Source organism: Pungitius pungitius, chromosome 3 (assembly GCF_949316345.1).
Source record: "Pungitius pungitius chromosome 3, fPunPun2.1, whole genome shotgun sequence".
NCBI classification, from domain to species: domain Eukaryota; kingdom Metazoa; phylum Chordata; class Actinopteri; order Perciformes; family Gasterosteidae; genus Pungitius; species Pungitius pungitius.
Window position 1 is genome coordinate 16090405 of NC_084902.1, and position 24195 is coordinate 16114599.

At 43.7% G+C, this 24195-nt stretch overlaps 1 protein-coding gene across 2 annotated transcripts in view; it reads left to right on the plus strand.

Annotated features, from left to right (window-relative positions):
• The first annotated feature begins 19646 nt into the window (after nucleotides 1-19646).
• Nucleotides 19647-24195, plus strand: part of caln1 (calneuron 1) — a 47068-nt gene continuing 42519 nt past the window's right edge. Inside the window, exon 1 of one of the 2 annotated variants that reach the window (XM_037460527.2) lies at nucleotides 19647-20073. Coding sequence is in view for 1 of the 2 variants with exons in the window: in XM_037460519.2 (XP_037316416.2) it covers nucleotides 21334-21524 (191 nt within the window). In the remaining variant the exon portion in view is untranslated. Of the gene's footprint in view, nucleotides 20074-21140; nucleotides 21525-24195 lie in introns of those variants that run through there. The other variant, XM_037460519.2, reaches the window with a different exon arrangement.

Sequence of the window (24195 nt, forward strand, 5' to 3'; positions counted from 1 at the left end):
AATATCTGAACATTAGGGGGGGGGGGGGGCTGCAGTCATATGTTTTTGCTTGTTTTTTTTTACAATTTCCCTCCTATTTTTGATTCATAAATTAACAAACTCCTCCGAGAGTTTGAACCCGATTGATTTCAGGTTCGGGCAAATTGATGCTGACACCGGTGTGGTCAAAAGTTATCAAAATCAAGAGTTTTCATGCAACTAATTCGGCATGGCCTGGCATCCTTTTTGGTTGATTTTCTTGAAAATGTAAAATGTTATGACTTCAATTTTTGTTTCTGGCCAAAATGTCTTATTTATGATGCTTGTGTAGGCCTTAAAGTTCTTCCATGCACTGATTAAAAAAAATGATATGCAAATGCAAACATTTTACACTTTGATAAGCCTTCAGACTTTGATGATTGTTCACAGTGAAAATTGGGAGTTCTTGAAAAACATTGTTGCCTTGACAACACGGTCTTCGCATGAAAGTTCAAGCAGATATTTCGGTGCCTTGGCAAATTCAAAAACTCTTGAAAAGCAATGTCAGTGTCCTAGGTAATACCATTACAAAGCTGATGTGGAGTTTTGGCTCAAAAGTGGTAAATTGCCTCCATAGCGCCCCCTGGAAATTTTCAATGAAGTAGCCCCAGCGCCCTGGTGGACCAACATGTTTGACTTTTTTTATTTATGGACATATGTATATCACGGAGACTCAAATGAAGGTCTCTTGGGACATGCTCTAAAATGAACAAGAAGTCCTTTTTTTGTCTGAATATTCCCTCTATTATTTTACAAGGCCTTGGTGATTAAGTTATTAAAAAAAGTGTTTTTGTGTTGCCATGACAATTATTTGTTCATTGTCAAAAAGGAGGTGCTTTTGAGGGATTAAATATGCTCCAATCTTTACCAAATTTGGAAAACACATTACAGTTAATAGTTCCTGTACTGACGAAGTCCTAAACGAAGTCTAGTACTGGTTACTAATAAGGCGGATAGGTTTAGACGTGCGCCCGGTGCGCTCGTACACAGCAAAAACGGAGAGTTCTTTGGTTGTTCCAATTAATTTGTATGTTTATTTTACATGCGGCATTTTATAGCGGCAAACTTTGCTCATAATACATTTACCCCAAAATAACAAACCGCATTGCTCAACACAAAGGCACACTGGCACAGTCGAAAACTGTTTGCTTCCCAAATGAGCAACACCTGTGTGTGGGATTGCTGCAGGTTAAATCGCCTACCTGGGCTGATCCGAGGTCAGCTGAGCCACAAAGCACATACAGCCCCCTAGTGGCACAGAGCAAAATTAAATTAAATAATACCAAATGAATATGGCTCCTACACTCCAGCCCCTAATTGCGTCTGCCAGAGCAATTACCACAAATCAAAAGAGCCATGAACAAAACACAAAAAAATGGTTACCAATAGAACCAATTACTCTTTAGTTTCATTAAGCAAGCATATTTTGGTTATGGGTCGTTCATTGATGTTTGTCTTGGTCTTCAAACGAACCACACGTACCAGACCCCTCTTATCAGGGAAGGTTTCCAGGACTCTTCCTAGCATCCATGATCCACGTGGTGCTGTGGAGTCCACAACCATGACCAGGTCTCCAGGAAGAAAACTCCTCTTTTCCTGGTTCCATTTTTGACGCTCCTGTAAAAGTGGTAAATATTCGCGGATCCACCTTTTCCAAAAGAGATCCGAGATGTACTGTGTTTGTTTCCACCTTCTCCTTGCGTAAACATCCTCTTTGTCGAACAGTCCTGGTGGGAGAACTGGTTTCCCTTTGAGGAGTAGCAGATGGTTCGACGTCAACGCCTCAATGTCGTTGGGGTCTTCTGACAGCTTTGTGATAGGGCGATCGTTGAGCATAGCTTCAGCCTCACAGAGCACAGTATGGAACCCTTCGTCATCCAAGGTTTGCTGACGGAGCACAGAGCACAAAATCTTCCTGATCATCCGTATCATACGCTCCCAAGCACCACCGTGATGTGACCCACCTGGAGGGTTAAAGCTCCACTTGATTCCCTTCTTGGACAAGGCCTTTTCAATGCGGTCATGATTCAAAGAGGTTAAGGCTTCTCGCAGCTCCTTTTCTGCACCCACAAAGTTGGTGCCATTGTCGGATCTCAAGTGCGAGACTTGTCCTCTTCGACAGATGAACCTTCGCAATGCGTTAATGCATGAGTCTGTGTCCAGAGAATAGGCCACTTCTAGGTGAACGGCCCTGCTTGTCATGCAAGTAAATACTACTCCATACCTTTTCACGATGCTACGCCCTCTTTTCACATCAACTGGCCCAAAGTAATCTACGCCAACGTTAGTAAATGGCGGAAGATCAGGAACCACTCGCTCTTCTGGCAGGTCTGCCATTTTTTGCTCAGCGGTTTTCCTACCATGGAGCTTACAGATGAGGCATCTTGATATAATTTTCCTCACTGCAGTAGGTCCACTTGTGATCCAGTATTTTCTCCTTATAGCAGAAAGAACATGATTTCTGCCTCCATGTCCAAGCTGCAAATGGACATGATGGAGGATAAGGTCGGAGATGTGTTGGTCTTTTGACAAGATGAGGGGGTGTTTAACGTCCTCAGGGATTGCTGCCTTATTCAACCGTCCCCCAACTCGTAGAATTCCTCCTTTTAGAACTGGATCTAATTTGAGGATGCTGCTACTTCTTGGCACTTGTGGCTTGCCAGAGGTTAGTGCAGCAAATTCAGTGGGAAATCTCTCTTGCTGGCAAAAAGCTATTATGGAGGTCTCAGCCTCCAAGAGATCTTCCAGTGTCACCTTCTGGTTCCCAAGTAATGTTGAGAAAGCTTGCATCTCCTTTTGCACATCAACCCTGGCTGCTCCAGTAGCACTGGTGTTTGCACACTCTAACTCTTTTCTTTTCATCCTTAGTTTGAGCAGAGTTCCCTTTAGCTTAATGAGCCACGCAACTGCAACCTTCAATCTTTGCCAATCAGAGAAATGGGTAATCAGTTGTGATGTGGCGTTGCTGTCAACCAGTATTGCATTGACCGTCAGACTTCGCTTTACTTCTGGGTCGTCGGCAGTGACACTTGAATCCACAGGAAATGTTGGCCATGTTTCTTCAGGTTCCCGTAGGAATTCCGGGCCTTCTATCCATCTTTGCTTCACAAGATCTTCTGCCTTCAATCCACGTGAAGCATCGTCAGCAGGGTTGAGGGATGTGGGAACGTATCTCCACTGATCAACTTCAGAGTTGTCCCTGATGGTGGTTACCCTGTTTGCTACAAAGGTTTGAAATCTTCGGTCCTCATTTTTTATGTACTTAAGAACTGATGTGCTGTCAGTCCAAAAGCAGGTCTTCTTCAGTGGAAGCTGGAGCTCTGATCGAAACATCTTGTCCACTCGTACTGCAACAACGGCAGCAGTGAGCTCCAGCCGGGGAATGGTGACAGGCTTCAGGGGGGACACTCTGGCTTTGCCAAATAAGAAAGCAACATGAACCCTCCCATCCATGTTCTGCATCCTAAGGTAAGTAGCTGTACCATAGCCGTTCTCGCTTGCATCGGCGAAGTGATGCAATTGGGCACTGACAGTCCTACCAAATCCTTCAGGTTTCACACATCTAGGGATCTTGAAATATGCCACCTTCTCAAGATCTGTCAGCCATTTTTTCCACTTCTGCTGGAAAGCTGGAGGTATTGGATCATCCCAATCACACTTTGTCCTGCATAACTCCTGCAACAGCAGCTTGGCCGGGAGTATTAGAGGTGCCAGGAAACCTAATGGGTCGTAGACGGAACTGATGATGGATAGCATGCCTCGCTTGGTTGGCGGCTTCTCTTTGACTATCAGCTTGAATTTGAAAGTGTCCGTCTCGATACACCACTGCAAACCCAAAGCTCTGTCCAATGGCAGCTTATCCCTGTCCAGATCAAGCCCATGCAGGTTCTTGGACCGGAGATCCTCTGGGAGGCTTTGAAGCACTCTTCGACTGTTACTAATCCATTGAGTGAGGGTGAACCCCCCTCTATCGCAAATGGTTGTAAGATTCTTAGCCATGGTAACTGCATCCGCTTCAGAGGGTAGACTCTTCAATAAGTCGTCCATATAGAAGTTTCGGTTAACTGTTTCAATCACTTCTGTTGAAAAGTTGGCCTGATTGTCTTCAGCGGTCTTTCTAAGAGCAAGGCAGGCAACACTGGGTGATGAAACTGCTCCAAATAAATGGACAGTCATGCGATGCTCTACAAGATCTTGTTCCAGGGTACCTTGAGGCCACCATAAGAATCTTAAGTAGTCCCGGTGTTCCTCTGCCACTTTAACCTGGTGGAACATAGCCTTTATGTCCGCCATTATGGCCACTTGTTCCTCCCTGAACCTCACAAGAACTCCAACTAACGAGCTGGTGAGGTTCGGTCCTTGCAAAAGCTGACTGTTGAGCGAGATCCCTTGGTACTCTGCTCCACAGTCAAACACCACCCGTAGCTTTCCCTTCCGTGGATGGTACACGCCGTGGTGCGGGATATACCACACCTTTCCTGTTGGCGTTTCCAACTGATGCTGCGGTACTTCTTCGGCATAGCCATTGCCAATGACATCAGCAAGAAAGTTGTTGTACTCCTCATGAAATCTAGCATCTTTCTGAAGTCTCCTTTTCAGCCCACGAACACGTTGCATGGCAACACAGAGGTTGTTCGGCATCGAAACATCTTTCTCTTTAAAAGGCATTTGAAACACGTAGTGTCCATTCTGAAGCTGAACAGAGCTTTCCATTTTCTCCACAAACTTCTTTTCTTCCCTTGACATTTCTTCCTGTTCTGCAGAAGCTCGCTCATTGAAGTCATAATTGTATTGGCTAGTTAACAGTTCTTCAATTCTGTCAATGGCAATTCTGTTGGCATAAACGGATGGGTGTTCACTTCCACAGTCGCTACTTCCCCGTAACGGACCATTTATTACCCACCCCAGTAGGGTTTTGATCGCGTAGGGTCCATCTTCACCATCGCGACTGTTAATCACCTTCCAAGGCTCCATCAACTTGGAGGCGTTTGTGCCAATTAACAGGTCAACATCAGCGTTTATGCGGGGAATTTTAACATCATCTAAATAAGGCCATTTTCTCAGCTCCCTTTCGCTGATTATGTTGGCTGTAGAGACAGGCATCTCTTTCTGGGTACACACTTTGGGAAGTGGATAGAAACACTCACCAGTTATACCTAAAATCTCCAGACTGTCAACAACAGAGCTTTCTACTGCGTTATTATGGCCCAAAGTGCGGATATGAATTTTGAATTTGCGTCCTTCCACGTTCAACTTGTCAATGAGCTTCCTGGTGCAGAAAGTTCCTGTACTCCCTGGGTCCAGAAAAGCATTGGTTTCAATAATTTTGTTTCCCTTTGAGCACTTCACCTTAACAAGCAAAATGGGAAGAATTCCATTGCAGTGGCCAGCCCCTGTAAGACCACAAGCGGAGGATGTTGTACAGCTGTCTGAAGTATTCGACTTGTCAGTATTCTTCTGCTCGCCATCCTTCTGAGCTTTCGGATAATCCTTTCCTTCTCTATGTGCAAAACACTGGGATGCGTTCGGTTACACTTGTTGCATATTATGCGCCTGTCGCAATTCTTGCTTAAGTGTCCTGTGCACAAGCAACTGAAACACAGACCTTTCTCCTTTAGATAGTCCAGTTTCTCCCTGTGTGTCTTTCTTCCCAGTTTAAAACATTGTTCCAAAACATGATTACCAGCAGCACAATACAGGCAGGAAATAGAATCAGTCTTAGCAAAGGATGTCATTTTGTTCTGAGCCTTTTCCTTCTTGTTACCATCTGGTTTGCTGCATCCATCCTCAATCTTGTGGGCATCTGCTTTGTATCCATCCTCAATGACCACCTGTGTTGCAAAGCGGTTTCTTCTCAGCTGTTGTTTCACCGGTAACTTGCTTGCTTTGGTAGCTCCTTTGATAACAGGTGAAGTGTCCTGTATGTCACCAAAGACTGGATCTGAAGTGATTCTGACCTGGCGCTCGATGTACTTCACAATGTCTGAGAATTGTGCTCTTCGACTAGTTTTCTTCAGTATCTCACATGTCTTTGCTCTCCACCTGTCTCTGAGTTTATAAGGAAGCTTCTGACTCAGAATCTTTATGTTTGCTGGCATGTTAAGTTCTTCCAAGTACTGAAGATCATCCATAGCGTTAGAACACTCAAGGAGGAAAAGTCCATAAGCTTTCAGCGCTTTGGGGTCCTCAGCTTTGATACTTTGCCATCCTGTGACCTTCTCCATGTAGGCCGCTGTTATGTTAAACTCATTTCCAAAGTGCTCTTTGAGCAATTTTTTAGCAACGGCAAATCCTTTATCTGCAGTCATATGAAGGCAGCTGCGCACAATGTCTCTTGGCTGCCCCCTAGTAAATTGCTCAAGGTAGTACAAACAGTCTCCTTTACAGCTGGTCTTTGCTTCCACGCAGTGCTCAAACGCCTTCATAAATGTATTGAACCTTAGAGGATCTCCATCGTAAATTGGAATTTCTCGGCGTGGCAGCAGTTGCGAGGTTTGCATTTGAACAAGGAGAGCTGTTATGTCATTCTGCTGTTGCAGCAGATTATAGAGATCTGTTGTCTGATTTTGGCCTTGCAGGGGTTGAAACACTTGTTGGCTTAGAGTGGGTTGAAATCCTTGACTGAAGGTTGTCTTTGCTTGTAACGGAGGGGGTTGAGAGCCTTGAATGACGGTTGGCTTTGGCATGATAGTTGGCATGGCTACTTGTGAAGCATTGCTTTGTAGTGGTAGAGATGTGTGTTGCTGTGAGGACTGAGACACAAATATCGAGGCTTGTGGATTGAAAGGGGTGCACGGGAGCTTAGGTCTAGCCACTTTCCTGATGTAGGAAGCCATTCCATTAGATTGCCTTGAATGGACGCTGCTACCAGCCTGTAGCACTGCTAGCTTAGCAGAAGTGGCAGCTATCTCAGTGTCCAGCTCGAGTTGCTCCCTTTTTCTCCTCAAGATGAGCTCCTGCTCCTCCAATGCATGCTTATCCTTTAAAGCGGCAGCTCGAGCCATGAGTGCGGCCTGTTCCGCCTTCGCCCTGCATCTGGCTGAAGAAGTGGAGGATCTGCTGCTTGAGGATCCGCCCTTTGAGCCATGGTGCCTTGACTGCACATTTGAAATGCTATCATGAGGTTGAATCTGATCTTCCTCTTCCTCATCCTTTCCACCAGCAACTCCAATTCCATTGCTGGCATCTGCCTCATTTCCACTTCCAGCATTGCCAGCAACGGTTTGAGAACCATCCATTTCATGCTCCTTTAAAGTGTTGTCAACAACTGTGTGTTTTTCTGTTGGTCCAATTACATTTTGACTTTGCACAGTTTCAGTTTGCTCAGCTTGAATTTCAGTTTGACCTGGCAAATAATCATCATCATCATCATCATCACCTACTTTGGTGGCTGGACATCCTTTAATGTCATACAACCATTGATTTGTACCCACAATAAACTCATGGATATTCAACATTTTAGCCTGGTACCATATTTCATGTTTGCTTGCTTCATCAGCAGGCAATAAACCCAATAAAGATGTATGCACCTGCTGTATTTTGCCACTCAACTCATTAAACATGTTAAATTCATTTTCAACCTCACTTACATTCTCTTTATCACCCATCAATTTAGCAATAGATTCCTTTGCATTCGACAGTTTACAAAATTTAGACTTTCTTTCCTTTTCTAAAATGCTTATTTTTTCCAACAAAGCTTTGGGTGTTAATTTAACCACACGTTTTTCAGTTACAGATTTTACCCCTGCACCCACAAGTTCAGTCTCAAGTCCCAGTTGGCCCTTTTGCTCTTCGGCCATAATGACCACGCAAAGTGAATTGGCAAGCCCGCAAAATTGTTTGTGTTGCGCAACAACTCGTCTAGACGCGTAAAGTTATTTTTAGACGGTTGCGCGTTTGCTACCAATGCATTGGATTTACGCGAATGTGTGCACACAAATTACCATGGCCATTCATAATATCAGCGCTGATCACCACATACCCCAGTCGAGCGTTGGCCGGCTTTGATGAATGTTGTCCCGGTCAGCTGATGCTGGTATTTCTGCCCCTGCAGCTCGCTCCGGTGCAGCTTCACTCAACCATCGGCAACTCCAAACATTTTGCCCACCTCACATCCGTGGTTTCCAAACGAACTCCGTTAATCCACAGTTTAACAGGTCCACGTCGTCTCGATGAATAGTTATCCAAGTCGAAGCAGTTTTCGACCTAAAGTGTACTGACGAAGTCCTAAACGAAGTCTAGTACTGGTTACTAATAAGGCGGATAGGTTTAGACGTGCGCCCGGTGCGCTCGTACACAGCAAAAACGGAGAGTTCTTTGGTTGTTCCAATTAATTTGTATGTTTATTTTACATGCAATTTTATATAGCGGCAAACTTTGCTCATAATACATTTACCCCAAAATAACAAACCGCATTGCTCAACACAAAGGCACACACGCACACTGGCACAGTCGAAAACTGTTTGCTTCCCAAATTAGCAACACCTGTGTCTGGGATTCCTGCAGGTTAAATGGCCTACCTGGGCTGATCCGAGGTCAGCTGAGCCACAAAGCACATACAGCCCCCTAGTGGCACAGAGCAAAATTAAATTAAATAATACCAAATGAATATGGCTCCTACAGTAATCTTCCAAATAGCATTTTGGCTTGATAGCGCCCCCTACAGGCATTCATAAAGCAGCCCCAGCATATGCTTTGATCTAGGTGCACTCACCTGGAGGCCACAGCTTTTATCCGGCTGTGCAGATTTCTCTTTCATATCAGCTTGAGAATAATGAATCAAGTTGGTCAAGTTGGCTGTGACCGACGTGACTACATCTTTAAATGCAGGTGTTCTGCAGAGACAAATTCAATGTGTTCAGTTCGCAAAATCTGCCAGTTCGTAGTAATATTAGCAATGCTATTATTTTATGTTCACTGTATACTGTATAATTACTGATATTAAAACCTTAAAACCTTTTTAATTACCTTTGTGGAAAGAATTTCTTATGAAAAGCATAACACGGGGACATTTATTATAGTTTCTTATACAGTAATTACCATTAAAAACAATGCTCAATGCATTTCTAATTCATTCATTTATTTTCACAATTTCTGACTACTATTGTTAGTCTCCAGATTGATTTTAACCACCATATATTCATTTATTTGATTTTATTTAATGAGTTGAGTCCCATTCAGATTACAGATCGTTGTAGAAAGACTGCTCAAGACAGCAGCATAACAATTTCATACATGAAAACACAAATACCAACCGTTTGCATCCAATAGATAAGGAAATAAACTCAACACAATCAGCAAATGGCATCAGCCAATGCATTTGGGCTATTATTAAGTACCACTAACAGGACATTTCAGCTCAAATAGCCCTGCATCTTAGAACCTCCGTGCCTTAAAAATAATCAACTTTACAATGATGCATTTGAGGCCTCGGCTGATCGTTCACACACAAACGCATTCAGACGTGGACGGAACTGCTTGTCGGCATTCTGTCAAAGCAACAGATGTGAGCACATCGAGAGCCAAGCTTTACGCTGCCTCCGCCGAAGAGGAACTTGCTGAAAATAACATCAACATCCCAGAAACAAACTAGAACACATTGACTTCATTGGATGTTACTCCCTGTTGCTTAGGTTTGATGTGTTGAATAATGAATACGGTTTTGAAAAGAAAGCGAAAAGAAAAGCTGCAGCTGATAATGTCTCTGCGATCTGGTCCTGTTCCAGCTGTGGTGATGCCTCTCAGTTAAGGAGAGCCTCCACTCCTCACCCTTAAAGTGGAGCTGAACTGTGATTACAAACAAACAACGAAATATAGCAGCTCACTCACTTGGCTCGAAATGCAACTTGATCAATTGTGACACTTAACCCGCCCCTGTTCCCATAGAAGTTGGAGCAACATAGTTCATATGTCACTCCATCAATCAAATGGCCGCCTAACAAAGGGCAAATGAAGATTTGCATTCTAACGACGTAATGAATTCTCTCCTGACAACAGATTTTACTGCTTTATACATCACACTGCGATGCGTCTGTCTGGGTAATGAGTGCTGAAATGCAGAGAGATTAGGAGAAATATGTGCTAATTGGCTGCTGCGTGTCTTGGCTCGCTCTTTCCCTTCACGGGTTCAGCTGTCATATTGTCTGTTTCACACCTCCTTGAATAAAGGGGAGCGGTTTGCTTTGCACCTTCGGAAGCTATTAAGATATCAGTTTAAGCGTTTAGGCCTTCGCTTTCTTCAGTGTCTGTGTTATGCTTTTACGTATCAACTTCACACAGATAACTTCAACTGCAAGCCAGCTAAATGGAAGCGGCGGGCTCTCTGTGATTGACAGGTTGCTGCTCCACTGTGGTACGAACTTATACAACATTTTCTATACCACAGAGTTCTAATCACTGATTAATATGGCACAGCCAAAACCCCCAAATCACAGCTTAAAAAACGGCAGGACATAAAACAATTGGTGACATAGCAACGACTTTGTTCCCTTCTTATCTTCAGGGTGTTGAGGGGCAGTGAGACATTTAGTAAGCTTTGGTCATAATTGAGCTCAATGAGGAATTTAAACCTACTGTGCACTGATGACCCTGTTCAGTTTACAGTCGCTAGGACACATTTCTCAAAATGTATTTAATGACTACATCTTTCAAATTACATCATTTGTTTTCTCACTCAGACACAACAACCGCCAAAACTCTGCGTACCTACAGGCCAATTTGCACATGATAACATACTGTTTTCTGTTAAATTTATGTTCAAAACAATAATATAATACAAAACTGAATAAGACAGCAATTTGCTACAATTCTAAAGTATTATTTGAATGAAACATATTTTACTGTAAAATGAAAATGAAATGCTATAAAAATGTGGACAATTGGATCAACCCCACCTGATTCTCATTGTAGATGAACATCTACACAGGTGTTACTCTTTCAATTTCATTACTAAAGTGGATGTCCCGGGCCAGAGGGGTGCTAACATCACAATGTGTAACAGCACTTTTACACAAAGCACTAATTGGGCCATACAACCCTGAACGTCTCCTTGCGTTCCTGCATGATCTCTATGAAAGGGTTATGTTGGGTGAGGAAAGGGATGCAGAGAGAAGAAATCAGCCAACATTTATAATTGTATGAGAGAATGTGGCATTTCACCACCAAGTGGTTTGCAGCCCATCCCAGAAGGGTGTCACTTTTCCTCCCAACTTACTCTCCATTCCTCAACCCCATAGAGGAATTCTGTTCCTCATGGAGGTGGAAGGTTTATGACCACCATCCACATGATCTTTCCTAGGTGTATTGCCCTAGATGACATAAGATGTGATGTGGATGAGAACCTGTGGCCAAATAGAGAGGGCCGAGTAGATTAGCATTACTATTCTATCTGTATCAGTGGATGGTGTGGATACAAATTCTTGTATTTTGGAATAAAAAATTAATAAAAGACATCAAATATATTGAAGCATTCTGCATCATTAACATACTGTATATTACAGTGAACTATTAACAGAGATGTGTCCTTGTTTTACACAAGAAAACATTGTATAATGCTACATGTTGTTAGTGTTTTTTAAGTCATTGTTTTGTGGGTGACAAAGTATGTTTGTCGGTTGTCAACCTTTGCTAGTTTTCTGGTAGAATGAGTTGATTTGAGACATGAATGAAGTGTTTTGGTAGTTTTAGTGCATTTTGAATGTGAAATGAACTGCTGTGGCAAGCTGAAAGTTGGTTAGGAGAACTGTGTGAATAGTTTTGAAAAAGTGACCTAAGTATTGAGAAGTGTGTCCTAGTGACTGTAAAAAACATAAACAACAGCAATGGTATTTGGTATTTTCAACGTCAAAGTAGTAGAAGAAGAAGTAATGCACGTTGCTTTAATGTTCATGTTGGATCTTTTGTCTAACAAGTGAGAGACAAAAATCAACCTGAAACAGGATAAAGATCAAAAATGAAATCCTCGGCTTCCAACATCTGGGTATCTCAGTGTCCCGCAGAGAGAGTGAGTGTGTGTGTGTACGTGTGTGTGTGTTCAGCGACATCATCGGCGGGTGTCATGCGGAGCCCGTTTTCCCAGCACCCTTTATGTCCTGTCGGGTGTGACGCGCTGTCGAGGCCGCATGCACTGATTGATGAATGAAGAGCGGTCCAGCGAGCAGGCGAGACGCCGGGTCGAACCCGTGAGCTGAATCACACCGAGATGATTATTATCCACACAGTCAGAGATCTCGATCTGCTCCAAGGGAGAGTACTTTTGGGGCGGGGGGGGGGATTGGCCATTCAAACTGAAAAGCTGCCGATGCCACATGTGTTTTGTTACACAGGTTGTGTTGTGTTTTCTGCGCTTAGCCGTGTGAAGAACAAGTCGGCGCTCAGCTTGCATGAGAGGACCTTTCTGACCAAGCTCTGCTGCTGCTGCCGAGCGCTGAGCTGGATGTGGTCTGTCTGCGGTCAGTGTCAGAGGTCCATCGGAGTCTGAGCTGAAGAGGTTTCTGGGTAAACTGTGTGATATATTTACATATATACAGTATACATAAAATCAAGAAATAGTTTTATAGAGCCAACATACTGTGAGATTGTCCCATCTACTGATCTAGGTCTTATAGAGCCATCGGTTTTACATTGAGACCATTTTCTAACACGTTCATGGTTCATTACAATATATCTTAAAATTTCTTTAATTTCTCTATTTTTGTCATATACAGATGTGCAATGCTGATTGCTAGTTTCGTACGCTGACGATCATCTGACGAGACAATACCTTTGTGCGTGTTTTCATAACTTGCAACTAGTGTGCACCCTGACCTGTAATAATAGCATCCACTAATGCCCAAGGTAACTGCTTAATGCCACTGAACGCAATGAGCAGGTTTCAGCATAAGCAGTTTTTTCAAGGTGATGGATCCGTGGATCATCATCAGCACATTTAGCTCATTGAGGTTAATCAACCGTTTGCAACAATCCCCTTTCCAGCAACACCTCTGACCTACCCAGTGTACCGTGTGTCCTGAGCACCATTACACAGGAGCACTGAAGAAAGAGACTCGGCTGGGAACACAGTGCAGCATTTAAATGCTAAAGAGCCTGATGTTTTTTCTCCTGACCAAACCAGAGCTAAAAAGTGATGGGATATAGTAGTGAATTCATCAGATGGACAGCAACACGACATCAAGTGAATGCTAATGCATGTGCTGGATGTGTAAATAGGAAGCTGTTCCCTGACACGTTCACCATAACAATGAGGGGATAATCGGACACGCCTTTGAGTTCATTAGCTTCTTCTGCCCCCAATGAGCCAAACAATCATTAGAGGTTAATTCATTCAAACACTTGTATTAGCAGTGTTATGCCAGCTTCTACTGGGTCGTACTGCTGCTGTCATTTAGAACACGGCTGTACAACATCTTCAGCAAAGACAAAGACATCCATTCATTCATTTGTTTTGTTCTTAATCTGATCGGCGTAGAAGTGGCTGCATACTAAAGAGAGGAGCCAAGCCTCCGGCTGCTCATGGGCTTCTCCTCCCAGTCAAACATGACCAAAATGCTTTGATACTGAAAAATAGGGCCAGCAACCCTCGAACAGTTACATTATTGAAGATAAAGAACTGCCTCAAGTACCTTATTGCTTTTATAACACGGTTACCAGCGGAATTATGAATGGTAAGTAAATAGTTGCCTTTCAGCAAAAAATAGTTGTAGCCACCAAACGTTGTGTATCACATTTCAGATTATTTACATTTTCTTTTTCCTATTCCTTGTTGTGTGCTACCACACACTGCAGATGAAACCTATAAAATACCAAAATAAATACGTACTTCCCCTCCCAATGGGCCGTGCAAGGCTGAGAGGTGTAAACGGGGACTTTGCGTAATGGACTGAAAGTTGGAACAGGTCGGCTGTGTGCTGTGCCTCGTTGCATCTGAAGAGGAGCTGTTGTGTCCAGAACATTACTGAAGTATCACAATTTAGTTTCCAAGGTCAGCATGATGCAGCAGAGCAAGAAACAGACCTCCCTTGAAAAGGAGTCAAACTCAGGCAGGTGGCACGTTGGGAGTGAAAGCAAGAGTCGGGATGGTGAAACTGTTTTACTGTATCTGATCTACCGATTAGATGCTAGTTGAAACAAAGCAGACCTTCTTAATGTACTCACTTTCACCATCGAAGAGAGCCGCAACGTCCCGTTGCCGGAAATGAGTTCAGTAACAGGTTAAAGCATATAAAGCAGCTAACAACAATAATATCACTATTTCTTCTAATACCATTCATACGGTTCAAACTAGAAATCCATCTGTCACTCGGGCCTTAAACAGTCCAATTAATGTGGGGAAAATAGAACCAATAGGACCTTTATTGTGGTGTGGGTCAGATATGTGAGCTTTAGGAAAGGGTAGTTATATACATTTCATCGACTTTGTCATCGGTAAATAAAACAAAAACATGTGATACTTTGATTAGTAACACACAATGCAAATAATGTAGACAGCCAGTGATGGATTGTCTGTATCATATGTAAATTCTCTTTCATTACAATGCAAATCTGTAAACAGAAAGTGTTTTTATTATTTGTAAACAGTTATTAGAGAGAGCAACGTGTTAGCATAATGAATCTGCCTGTAATCCTCAGTGTGCTCTGCTGCAAATTCACCTGCATCCTTTTAATTTGTTCCAGCCAAAATTTCCTTTGCGTCAACAAAGTTCTTGTCCCCTTTTTAGTTCTCAGTTCAGCTTCATTGGCGAAGAAAGAGTTCACATAGCGGCCATTCGTGCTCACCTTGTACACACAGAAATTCAAATGCAGCGAAGAACATGGACAAACAAACCTTTAGCTGTTGTTGTGTGTGGATGTGTACAGTATATGCATGTACGTTTACAGTATGTTCAGCATGTCCTTGATTTTTTCAAAAGAAATGAAAAGAATGGCACTGTGATATGAGAGCTTCTGTGCTCGCCTGTGCACACAGGCTCAGTGACAGAGAAACGGGGCGTAACCATGCTCTGCATCCACTAGCACGGCAGAAATACCACCAGCCAAATAATAATAATGGCGTGGTTCCGTTTACCAGGCAGGAAGAAAGTAAAGAAAATGTTCATATATACTCAAGTGTCACAGTTTGGGTCTTCTTCCTGTTTTATTTTGTAGTTTTTGGCGCTCACTCAGTTTGTGCCCTGTGCCCTGTGTGCCTGGTGTCCCCTGTCGCGTCATTGCATATTGTTGCGTGTTACATGTGGTGGTTTTTGGTTCCTGTCGGCGTTATTCACCGTTCGGTTCAATAAAAGAAGTCTTGGTTTGCAACTCTGCGTACGAGTCCTCCCTTCCTGTTCCTGCACCAGCTCCCTGATTGTGACATAAAGCCTCCTGAAGCATCAGTGGCCAGAGCTATCTCAGATACATCAGTCGTTGACATTTTCTTCTCCACACATTCTCAGCTCCTTCAAACCATGCTGAAAGGCCATCTGTAGGCAGTGCAATTCAACATAGGATGAAGGTCACCATGCAAACTGCACTTGTAATGTGAAATGACTCACAAGTGGATGGACTGAAATGAGTATGGACCGCATTTCTTAGCTTTTGTGTATGTGTGTGTGCGTGCGTGTGGTGGTGCGTGAGCTGCCGGGTTCAGACCCACTTATTGAGATATTTTTGTAATGCAAACAATTAGTCTCATTGGACTTTTAAGATCCACACCCGTTATCTCAGACTGTCTTTTGAATTTCCAATCTTACTTCCCGCTTTGTGTCCCAACCCGTTGTGCCGCAATCCCCCCTTTAGGTACATTGTGTTTTTATCTCATCTTGCAACACCGTCCCTTCCTGAACCGTAAGACAAATAGAAAAGAAACCGCTTAAAAAAGGGAAACCTTTAATAAAGAGTTCAAAGAAAGGACAGGGAGATGAAATATAATAAATGATGATAAATGATTTCCACAGATCACAAGCCCAGCTTAGATAACAAGACCAATTCATAATAGGTATAATGCATTAAGTCCTAGAATGTCAAACCGGGATTCCTCATTTGGTTCGTGCCTCATTTGTGTCACTTTGGTCCGAACACAGCTGGACCTCTCTGCACGTCTGAGCCCCTGTTGTCGCGGTTACTGATACCGGAGTACGGGAGAACCCAAATGCACGACTCGTACACGATGGACAAGACAGGAGGGTTTTAATCAAGGTTCAGGCAGGGTCAAATCCGGGAGATCCGTCAGGAGGCAAACAAGTCCAGAGGGGCAGGCAGGTAATCCGTAGACGAGGACAGGCAGGGTCAGAATCAGGAGGGCACACAGACAGGCAGACAAATCCAAAACGGGGCAGGCAGGTAAATCGGGGTCGAGGAACAGACGAGGTCGGAATCGAGAAAAACAGGATGGCTTCGGGAAACGCTGGAAAACTTGGTAGAACACACAAGACAATCTGGCAGTGAGCAACAGAATGTGACTGGCTTAAATAGTGAGTGACTGACGAGGGAAGGCACCACAGGTGAGGGTGAGGAGAACCAGGTGCAGGAAATCAGGTGACGAGGTGGGAGGATCTGAAATGACAGGAGAGTTAGTGAACATGCAGTGGAGATGAATAGACTATGATGTGAACACCCAGTGAAGATGAAAAATAAACTATGATGTGGACGTATGTGTGACACCTGTGGTTAGTTGCTCTTAGTGTTTGGCTGATTATATGGAGAAGCTTTTCACAAGTGCAAAATAGGAATCATTTAACCAGAAAAAAGGTTCTTTTTTTGTCACATTGAGCCAGCAGGAGCAGCTCAGAGTGATGCGTGACTGCCTGAAGAGGACTTGTGTTGAGAACTTCTTATCTGCTGCCTCTGCGTTGACAAGCCAAAGCGGTGGTTCGAATCCAGAGATTGACGCGTGAGGACTGTGTTTCTATACTAAATAAAAACCGCCATCTGGGACACGAACAAGAACAGTTGATGGAGCTGCTGAAGGACAACTTCCATCTTTAATGTTGAATCCAAGTTAGTGTATGATCTTATCTTCTCCAGGCATGTAACGTGAACTTTGAACGATGACAGACTTCTCACAGGTGCGACATGTTAGTGTGGAAGTGACAAATTACTTCACCTGGGAATTCCCTGCCTGTTGCCAATGGATGCTGGTAAAGCCTGGAGCCTCCGTGAACTTTAAATAACAAGATGCCTCCATTGGTCCCCTACAAAGATTTTCAGCAGCCTGAACCTTTGGGCTCCTCGACTGCTGTCAGACTGAATCAATGACGACTTTCATGTCATCGCACCGAATCCACAACAGACTGACTCATTAGATTCTCTTTTGAAAAAGTGAGATAAGGCCACAGCAGGAACTCAGAGAAACTGTGACTCAATCCATCAGGAACACACACACTCTCACATAGACACTCACACATGCCCGTACACATGGCTCATGGTGATGAGCTCTGAAGGCTGAACTGGTAGAATAATGTTGCACAGATTGGAGATATGTCACATGGCGTGTGCTGTGTGTGTATGTGTGTGTTTTTATACGTGTAGAAGTGAGCATGAGAGGGAAAGGATCAGAATAGCTTCCAGTGTTTTCTGCAACAAACCTAATTAGATTGCTTACACTGCAAATTATTCTCACTTTAAACTACTTGAGAAATAATTTACCCCGTTCCCTCAGTGCAATGATTGCATGATTACTGTGAGGAACTTTTAACTGCTTATTAAAAAGTCTCATTGTAATACTGATACCTCTAAATGATCAACAATCGACAAAATGATTGGATTGTATGTAGAGTTATTGTTTGTGCCTGTCATCTGTGCCGCTGGGCCGTGTCCCCCATGAAATCAGACACATACGTGCAGGTTGGCCAGAAACACAGACAGAGCGCCGAACCCGGTGCTCTGCAACACTATATGTACCGCCCACGTCCACACGGACGTTCTACCAATCAATTCATTTTTTCGTCAAATGAAATTGTACAAAGTACAGCTGCAGTGAAATGGAATTCTGTGGGATCCTTCAATTTCTGCATTCGACACCTGTCAATCAAAGCAGCCTCTTAATGATGCATAACTATAAGCCCTAATATCATTTAAACTGTGTATTAACATTATACCAAAACATGTTTTTTTGCACCCAAGTGCAACTACTGTAAAGTTGGGCTTGTTATTACGGCTTTATGGGATTGGCTATACCTTATAAAGCAACCCGCCATTGGAGGGACAGAAGTTTGGAACTTAATTTTTCGGTCTGCATTTAAATATTATTCTGTGTATTTTGTTTTTGAAGATACAAGCTGTTCCAACCAAAGATATGCATTTAAGATAGCTGACCAAAACAACGTGCATGTAACAGTCCTGGATGATTAGAACCTACAATCAGGCAAATCAGAGTGTATTTTCACTACCGTGTGCTCTGATTACACAGCACACTACATTGTAAAAATATAAATGTGAAATATTATGTTACCACAGAAGTTTCACAGCACCAAATAATTTGTATCTGGATCATTTTTGTTCACTCTTATCTCTTTCATTTCTTGCAACATCATCTTACCATGTCTGTGCTGTTTTCCATGCTCTATAGGTGTGGTATGTACCTTTATCTTGCCCAGGAGGAAATTGAATAAAGATACTTGAACACTGAGTTCAAGATAAAGCTAAGCAGCGGGCCATTTTTTGTAGTGCACTGGGCTTATCAATAAAAGCTTTAGTATGAATTTGAGAATATGTCCGTACTGAATGCGCAAAATGTCTGAAAAGATCACAACATCATCCGATTGATAAGCTGCTTAAAATGTGACCGTATTTGGATGAGATTCTAAAACTCACTTATTGATGATTTAAATTTGACTAGCTGAAAACCAGCATTTGTGCAGTGCATCTTACGCAATACATGATACCGGATAATTACTGTTGTTAATGTTATACAAATAAAGTCGTGCTAGAATTTAACTCGCAGTTAAAAACTCATAGTTCTACCAATTCATTTTTTATTATTCATTTATTAGTGATATGAAATCATACAAGCTACAGCTCCAGGAGAATGAGACGGTTTCCAGCTGAAATAGACTAATACCCCAACAGCAGTCTTTATAGAAAACATATAATTAACTTCATGCGTGATTTATTTGCTTTCTGCTTGGTTTGCCAAAAGCAGATAAAAGCCAGAGACACACTTGTATTACTTGCGCAGCTTGGCTGTAAAGCAAAACGTTGGAATATTGATGAGACTAAATGTAAAATGTATAATTTCTAACCCATGAATTATTTCAAGTTGTTGTGGAAATGGGTTATGTTAACTCCTAAGTGTCAGGTGTTTCTACTTGGAGAAAAAAAACGTGAGTTTTGTCAAGCTGTCCGGAAATAATGAGTAACCGAAAATACGTCAAAGAAACACAATGGTACAACGTTGTGTTTTTATGGTGGATAATGAAGGCATTTTTTAAAATAATTGTGTAATATATTATGTTATAACTCCAATACACATTATTGTTTCGGATTGAGACGTGTTGAATTTTAAAATGTAGATCTGAGAAGTAACACCGTGGTTGAAAAAATTAAACACAATAAACCCATTAGGTCCAAAAAAAAAAGTGAAAGCAGCCAATCGCTGTGCTTCTGCTCCATTGCGTGTTGATTTGGGTCGGAGCTTCTCTTCTGGCCAACCGGTTTGCGCTCATCAATCACAACGACGCTCCGCACATGTGGGCGCGGATCTCCAGTCCATGGATTGTATCCTTCATTTTTGAATGACTACACTTCTCTAATCGCAGAGATTACAACCGGAAAGGGCCGGAGATACAATATACAAAATAAATGAAAATGAGAAGAGAGTTCGGCGAAAAGTGCAACTCCATTGATGCGCGGTGACCAGCTGCTGGGCTTCACACACAGCAATTTCCAAAAAGCCTTTACAACTGTTTACGATGGAAGCTGACATGTGCACTGCGTTTACCCAAATAAAGGAATAATTCACCAATTTCACGTCGAGCAACGTGGGAATCGATCGACGAGACTTGTTCGAGGAGTCCGCCTGCAGCCTCTGAAGTGGATTCAGCGGCTCGCATCGATCAACGGATTTCATTGATCACCTCCGAGGTACGTAAGGGGAATGAGACCCACACGATGCCCTCCATGGGACATGCATGGGCTCATTATTGCAACCTGTTGATGTTTTCTTTTCTCCACACACACACACACACACACACACACACACACACACACACACACACACACACACACACACACACACACACACACACACACACACACACACACACACTTGTTTTTCGGACCGGTTCATGCCCCGTGGCTGTCCAGGAGCCTGTGCGCTAACATATGCTCTTTGAGTTCCTGAAGCAGAAAGTGGATTCCGGTCAAATGTGTGAAGAGATATGGCCTTTATATAATATTTTCCTTTTGGCCAAACGAGATTCTCCAAGGACCGAAGCAGCAAACTCCACTGCCCCATTAGACAAATAGTGTGATTTGCCTGAACTTCATCTCCGGTACGACAACTATTAACTACGCGTGTCTAGTTATCGTGGGACTTTGACGAGCAGCTCACGGGGGAGCGTGTTTGTGTGCGCGTGCAGGTGCGCGTAGGTTTCGTGGTCGATGTGTAGCCCATGAGCTGTGAAGGGGTCCAGTCGGGCTCTTCCCCACCCACCCGCTTAGGCTACTCCTCGTCCATATCCTCGTCCTCTCGTTTCGCGGCACGCGCCCACTGCTGTGCACGGCGCGCGTACTCTCCCGGAGACGCGTCGCGTCGCTTGCCTGAGCGATGTGACGCGCCGTCCCCGTCTCCCCGCGTGGACCCGCCGAGCGCGCTGCGCGCGTAATCCGCGCCAATGTGAAAGCTGCGTCACCTGCAGCCTCTCCCATTTCTCTCCACCTATCTCTGTCATCATTGTCCCCGTACTTTGTTCGTGGCTTCCTTATTTGTCTGTCAATAACCTGTCCCTGTTTTGGTCTCAGTCCCTTCCTCGTCTTTCTGTGTGTTCTGTGAGCGCAGCTGCAGGCGGCCGAGTCTGTCATTGGGACCGGCTAATGAGCCCCACGCTGTGTCCCCCATGTGGAGCAATGATTGCACTGGCAAGTGAGGGAGGGAGAGAGAGAGAGAGAGGGAGAGAGAGAGAGAGAGAGAGAGAGAGAGAGAGAGAGCAGACTGAGTGGGAGGGAGGGGAGCATGAGAGGAGCCGTTGTACCTGCTGCTCTCGGTGCTCAAATATTAACACCGGGTTTTCTGGGAACCGATGCCGCTGCTCTGGGACAAGCCCAAACCGTGGAGGCAGCCGGACTTAGTCGCTCGTGGACCGACAGCGTGCCGCCGGAGGCGTCGCTGCATCTGAGAGTGTGATGGAGGAGGAGGTCACAGAGCCCGATCCTCGGACGGTGGCCCCCGTGCCGTCGCCGGGGACACGCTCGGAGGTGAACGGAGACTTGCCAGGCAACCCGTACCTGAGGGACGGGACGGAGGACGTGATGGAGAGTGCGGCGACGGAGCCTTTAGTTCTGCAGGATCCTGCTGCGTACACTCACCACTGTGGGTAAGGATGAGCTTTTGGGGAGGAGGACAGGGAGAAAGAGTCTGTTGCTTCAGGCGACAGCTGGTCATTTTTGTAGAGAGGTGGCACTTCTGTGGGACGCCCACGTCTTCTTCTTTTTCTTCTTCTCGGTTTTGGAGAGAGTTTGTCGATGAAATGTCGTTGCACCCACTCAGCTGCATAGTGAAGGACCCTGTGTGCCTCAGCTGCACGGTCACTTGAAAGTAATTCGATTATTCTGCTGCCAGGTTCTCAGGTTCAGCTGTGGCTTAATGATCACCTTATTATCATCATTGCAGGGACAGATGTTAGGGGGCATTCTTTTTATACCTCAGCTTCGTGTTACACTCATTTTGTCCAACAGATATGGTCAATAAAAGACCAGTTGGTCATTCATCCAACTGCTTTGTTGTTGTTTTTACTAGTGGTTTAATTGTCTCACAGTGATGGAAAAGGGGACGAGCGGGAAAACCACAAGGGCAATTTGCTTCTGCATTTCTGTCATTAAATGGAAACTTTTTTTAAACTTCTTCTCCTAATGGTGTGCACACCCCTAATCTGTGTTTGTATAGGATATTGCAAAACGTGTCCTGTGATTCAATGTGGTTTTAACAACAAGTTACTATTACTGCTCAGTGTTTGGTGAGAGATGCACTTGAGAATCCATCTTTTCAGTCTGCAAGAGACGCTTCATTGTCCGTGTTCTGCCAGATCTACCATGGAAGTGATTTTGGTGTGTGAGACGTTGCGTGTTTTTTTTTTAGAAACAATGGCGGCTCCCAGGGACTAGTGTAGCTGCTGTGATAGCATTGATGATATCAGAACTGGAAGGTATTTCTTCATTGGGGGGGAAAAAAATGAGCACTGATGACTTTTGTCAATGGAAAATATCCCTTCATTTATTTTCACAAAAGTTTGATCGACAGATCATCGATCCAATCCCCCGCCAACGGTTTCCAATGCATCTTCTCAGAGTTCTACGTCAGGGCAGCAGACCTGCAGATTACTTACATCGTATCTAAGTCAGGAGTGTGTTTGGTCTCTTCCTTCAACATGTGTTTACACTGCGTTCACAGCGGCACACAGCGGCACACCGCGTTCTGCTTGTGTGCCCCTCCGTACCGGCCGCTGTGTTGTTGGTCTGTTGTGAGTAATTGCCATCTGGCGTCTTTGTCATGCTGGGGCTTTAAATAAAGCTTTGCTCTCTTTCATCAGGTTGTGCACTCTTCAAAAGCCTGGACTCCGAACTGCTGGTGCGAGCTATTCTGGTGTGGTTGTGGATTGATGAGAGAGAAAGAATTAAAAAGTACTAATACAGACAAGATCAACGTGTATGAAGAGTCTGGCAGGCTACGCGGTATCTGGTTGGACAAAAGCTGAACTTTTTTCGAAAGGACGGGATACTTTGAATATCAACGATTCTGAACCAAGAAAAGTCATCATGTCACGCTTGTCCCAATGCGGTTAATGTTGTGAAGCAATTGGTCATTTGTATGCCCGTAAAACCTCTCGGGGATACAACTGACAGATGACAGGAATCCTCATCCGTGCTGGCTCAGCCTCTGCCGCCCGTTGCTCCTCTTTTTCACTCTTCATCTGCTCTTCAATTTCTTGGAGCTCTTCATCTGCATTCAAGTAGATACTGAATGTGCAGATTCAATATTGAATTCAAAGACCTTTATCCACATTGTGGAAATCTTCAATAGTCAGCTGGGGCATTGAAAATCTTTAAGATAACACTAAGTCACGCTCTCTGCTACCTGTACTCCAATGTAACGGCCCTGCCCGCACACGTTTATGCTAATTTTTCAACCAGACTGCTGTGCTGTCAGATGCCTCAAACAAATACATTTACTGAATGTAAATTGATGGTGCCAATTTTGGCCCTTACAGGATTACGCCACAACCCTTTGAGCGGCTGCCGTCCGCAGAACTTTCGCCCAATGCGGGACAAATTCCTGAAATACCTGTCCCTTTATTGTCATTTACTCAGAGAAACATGGGCAAATTGTTTGAAAACGGGCAAACCCGCTCTTTAATACAACTCCCATGTTGCATGACACTAATCTGCGATGCCTCATTGCTGGACACAAGGAGAATTGTGTTTGTCCTGGCCGCCCTGCAGCTCTTTGACGACATGCTGCATTTAATGGCGACGGCGTAATTGCGGCTTACCGCCTTCTTCCTCCAAGGTCAAAAGGTTTTGATTAGTGGTGTTGTCGTTGTCTTCTCCACAGTGCTCTCCCTGTAAAGGCATGCGTACAACTATAGTGGAGGTTGTTTTTACTCATGTGCTGTAATTGGGTTCAGTTGGGCCCTGGAAAGATTTTTAAGGACTGCATGATGCAGTAATAGTTTAATCTACCAACTGGCTACCATGCAATAGATGCGGGTAACTGTAAATACACTTTGCTCACAAGTATTCTTAATAGATTCATAATTTTCTAAAAGAATATGTCTTTTGTTGATCCTGATAATCAGAATCACATTTATTGGAGAACTATATGCATGACAAGCAATCTGACTGAGTTACTCTCAATGTATTTACACAAAAATAGAAATAGCACAAGTAAAACAAATGAGGATGTATCTATATTAATTTATAGCAACCAGAAGTAAAATGGTTCTTCTACGAGTCAAGTGTTCTGTAAATTGTAAACTATAATTAGTGCAA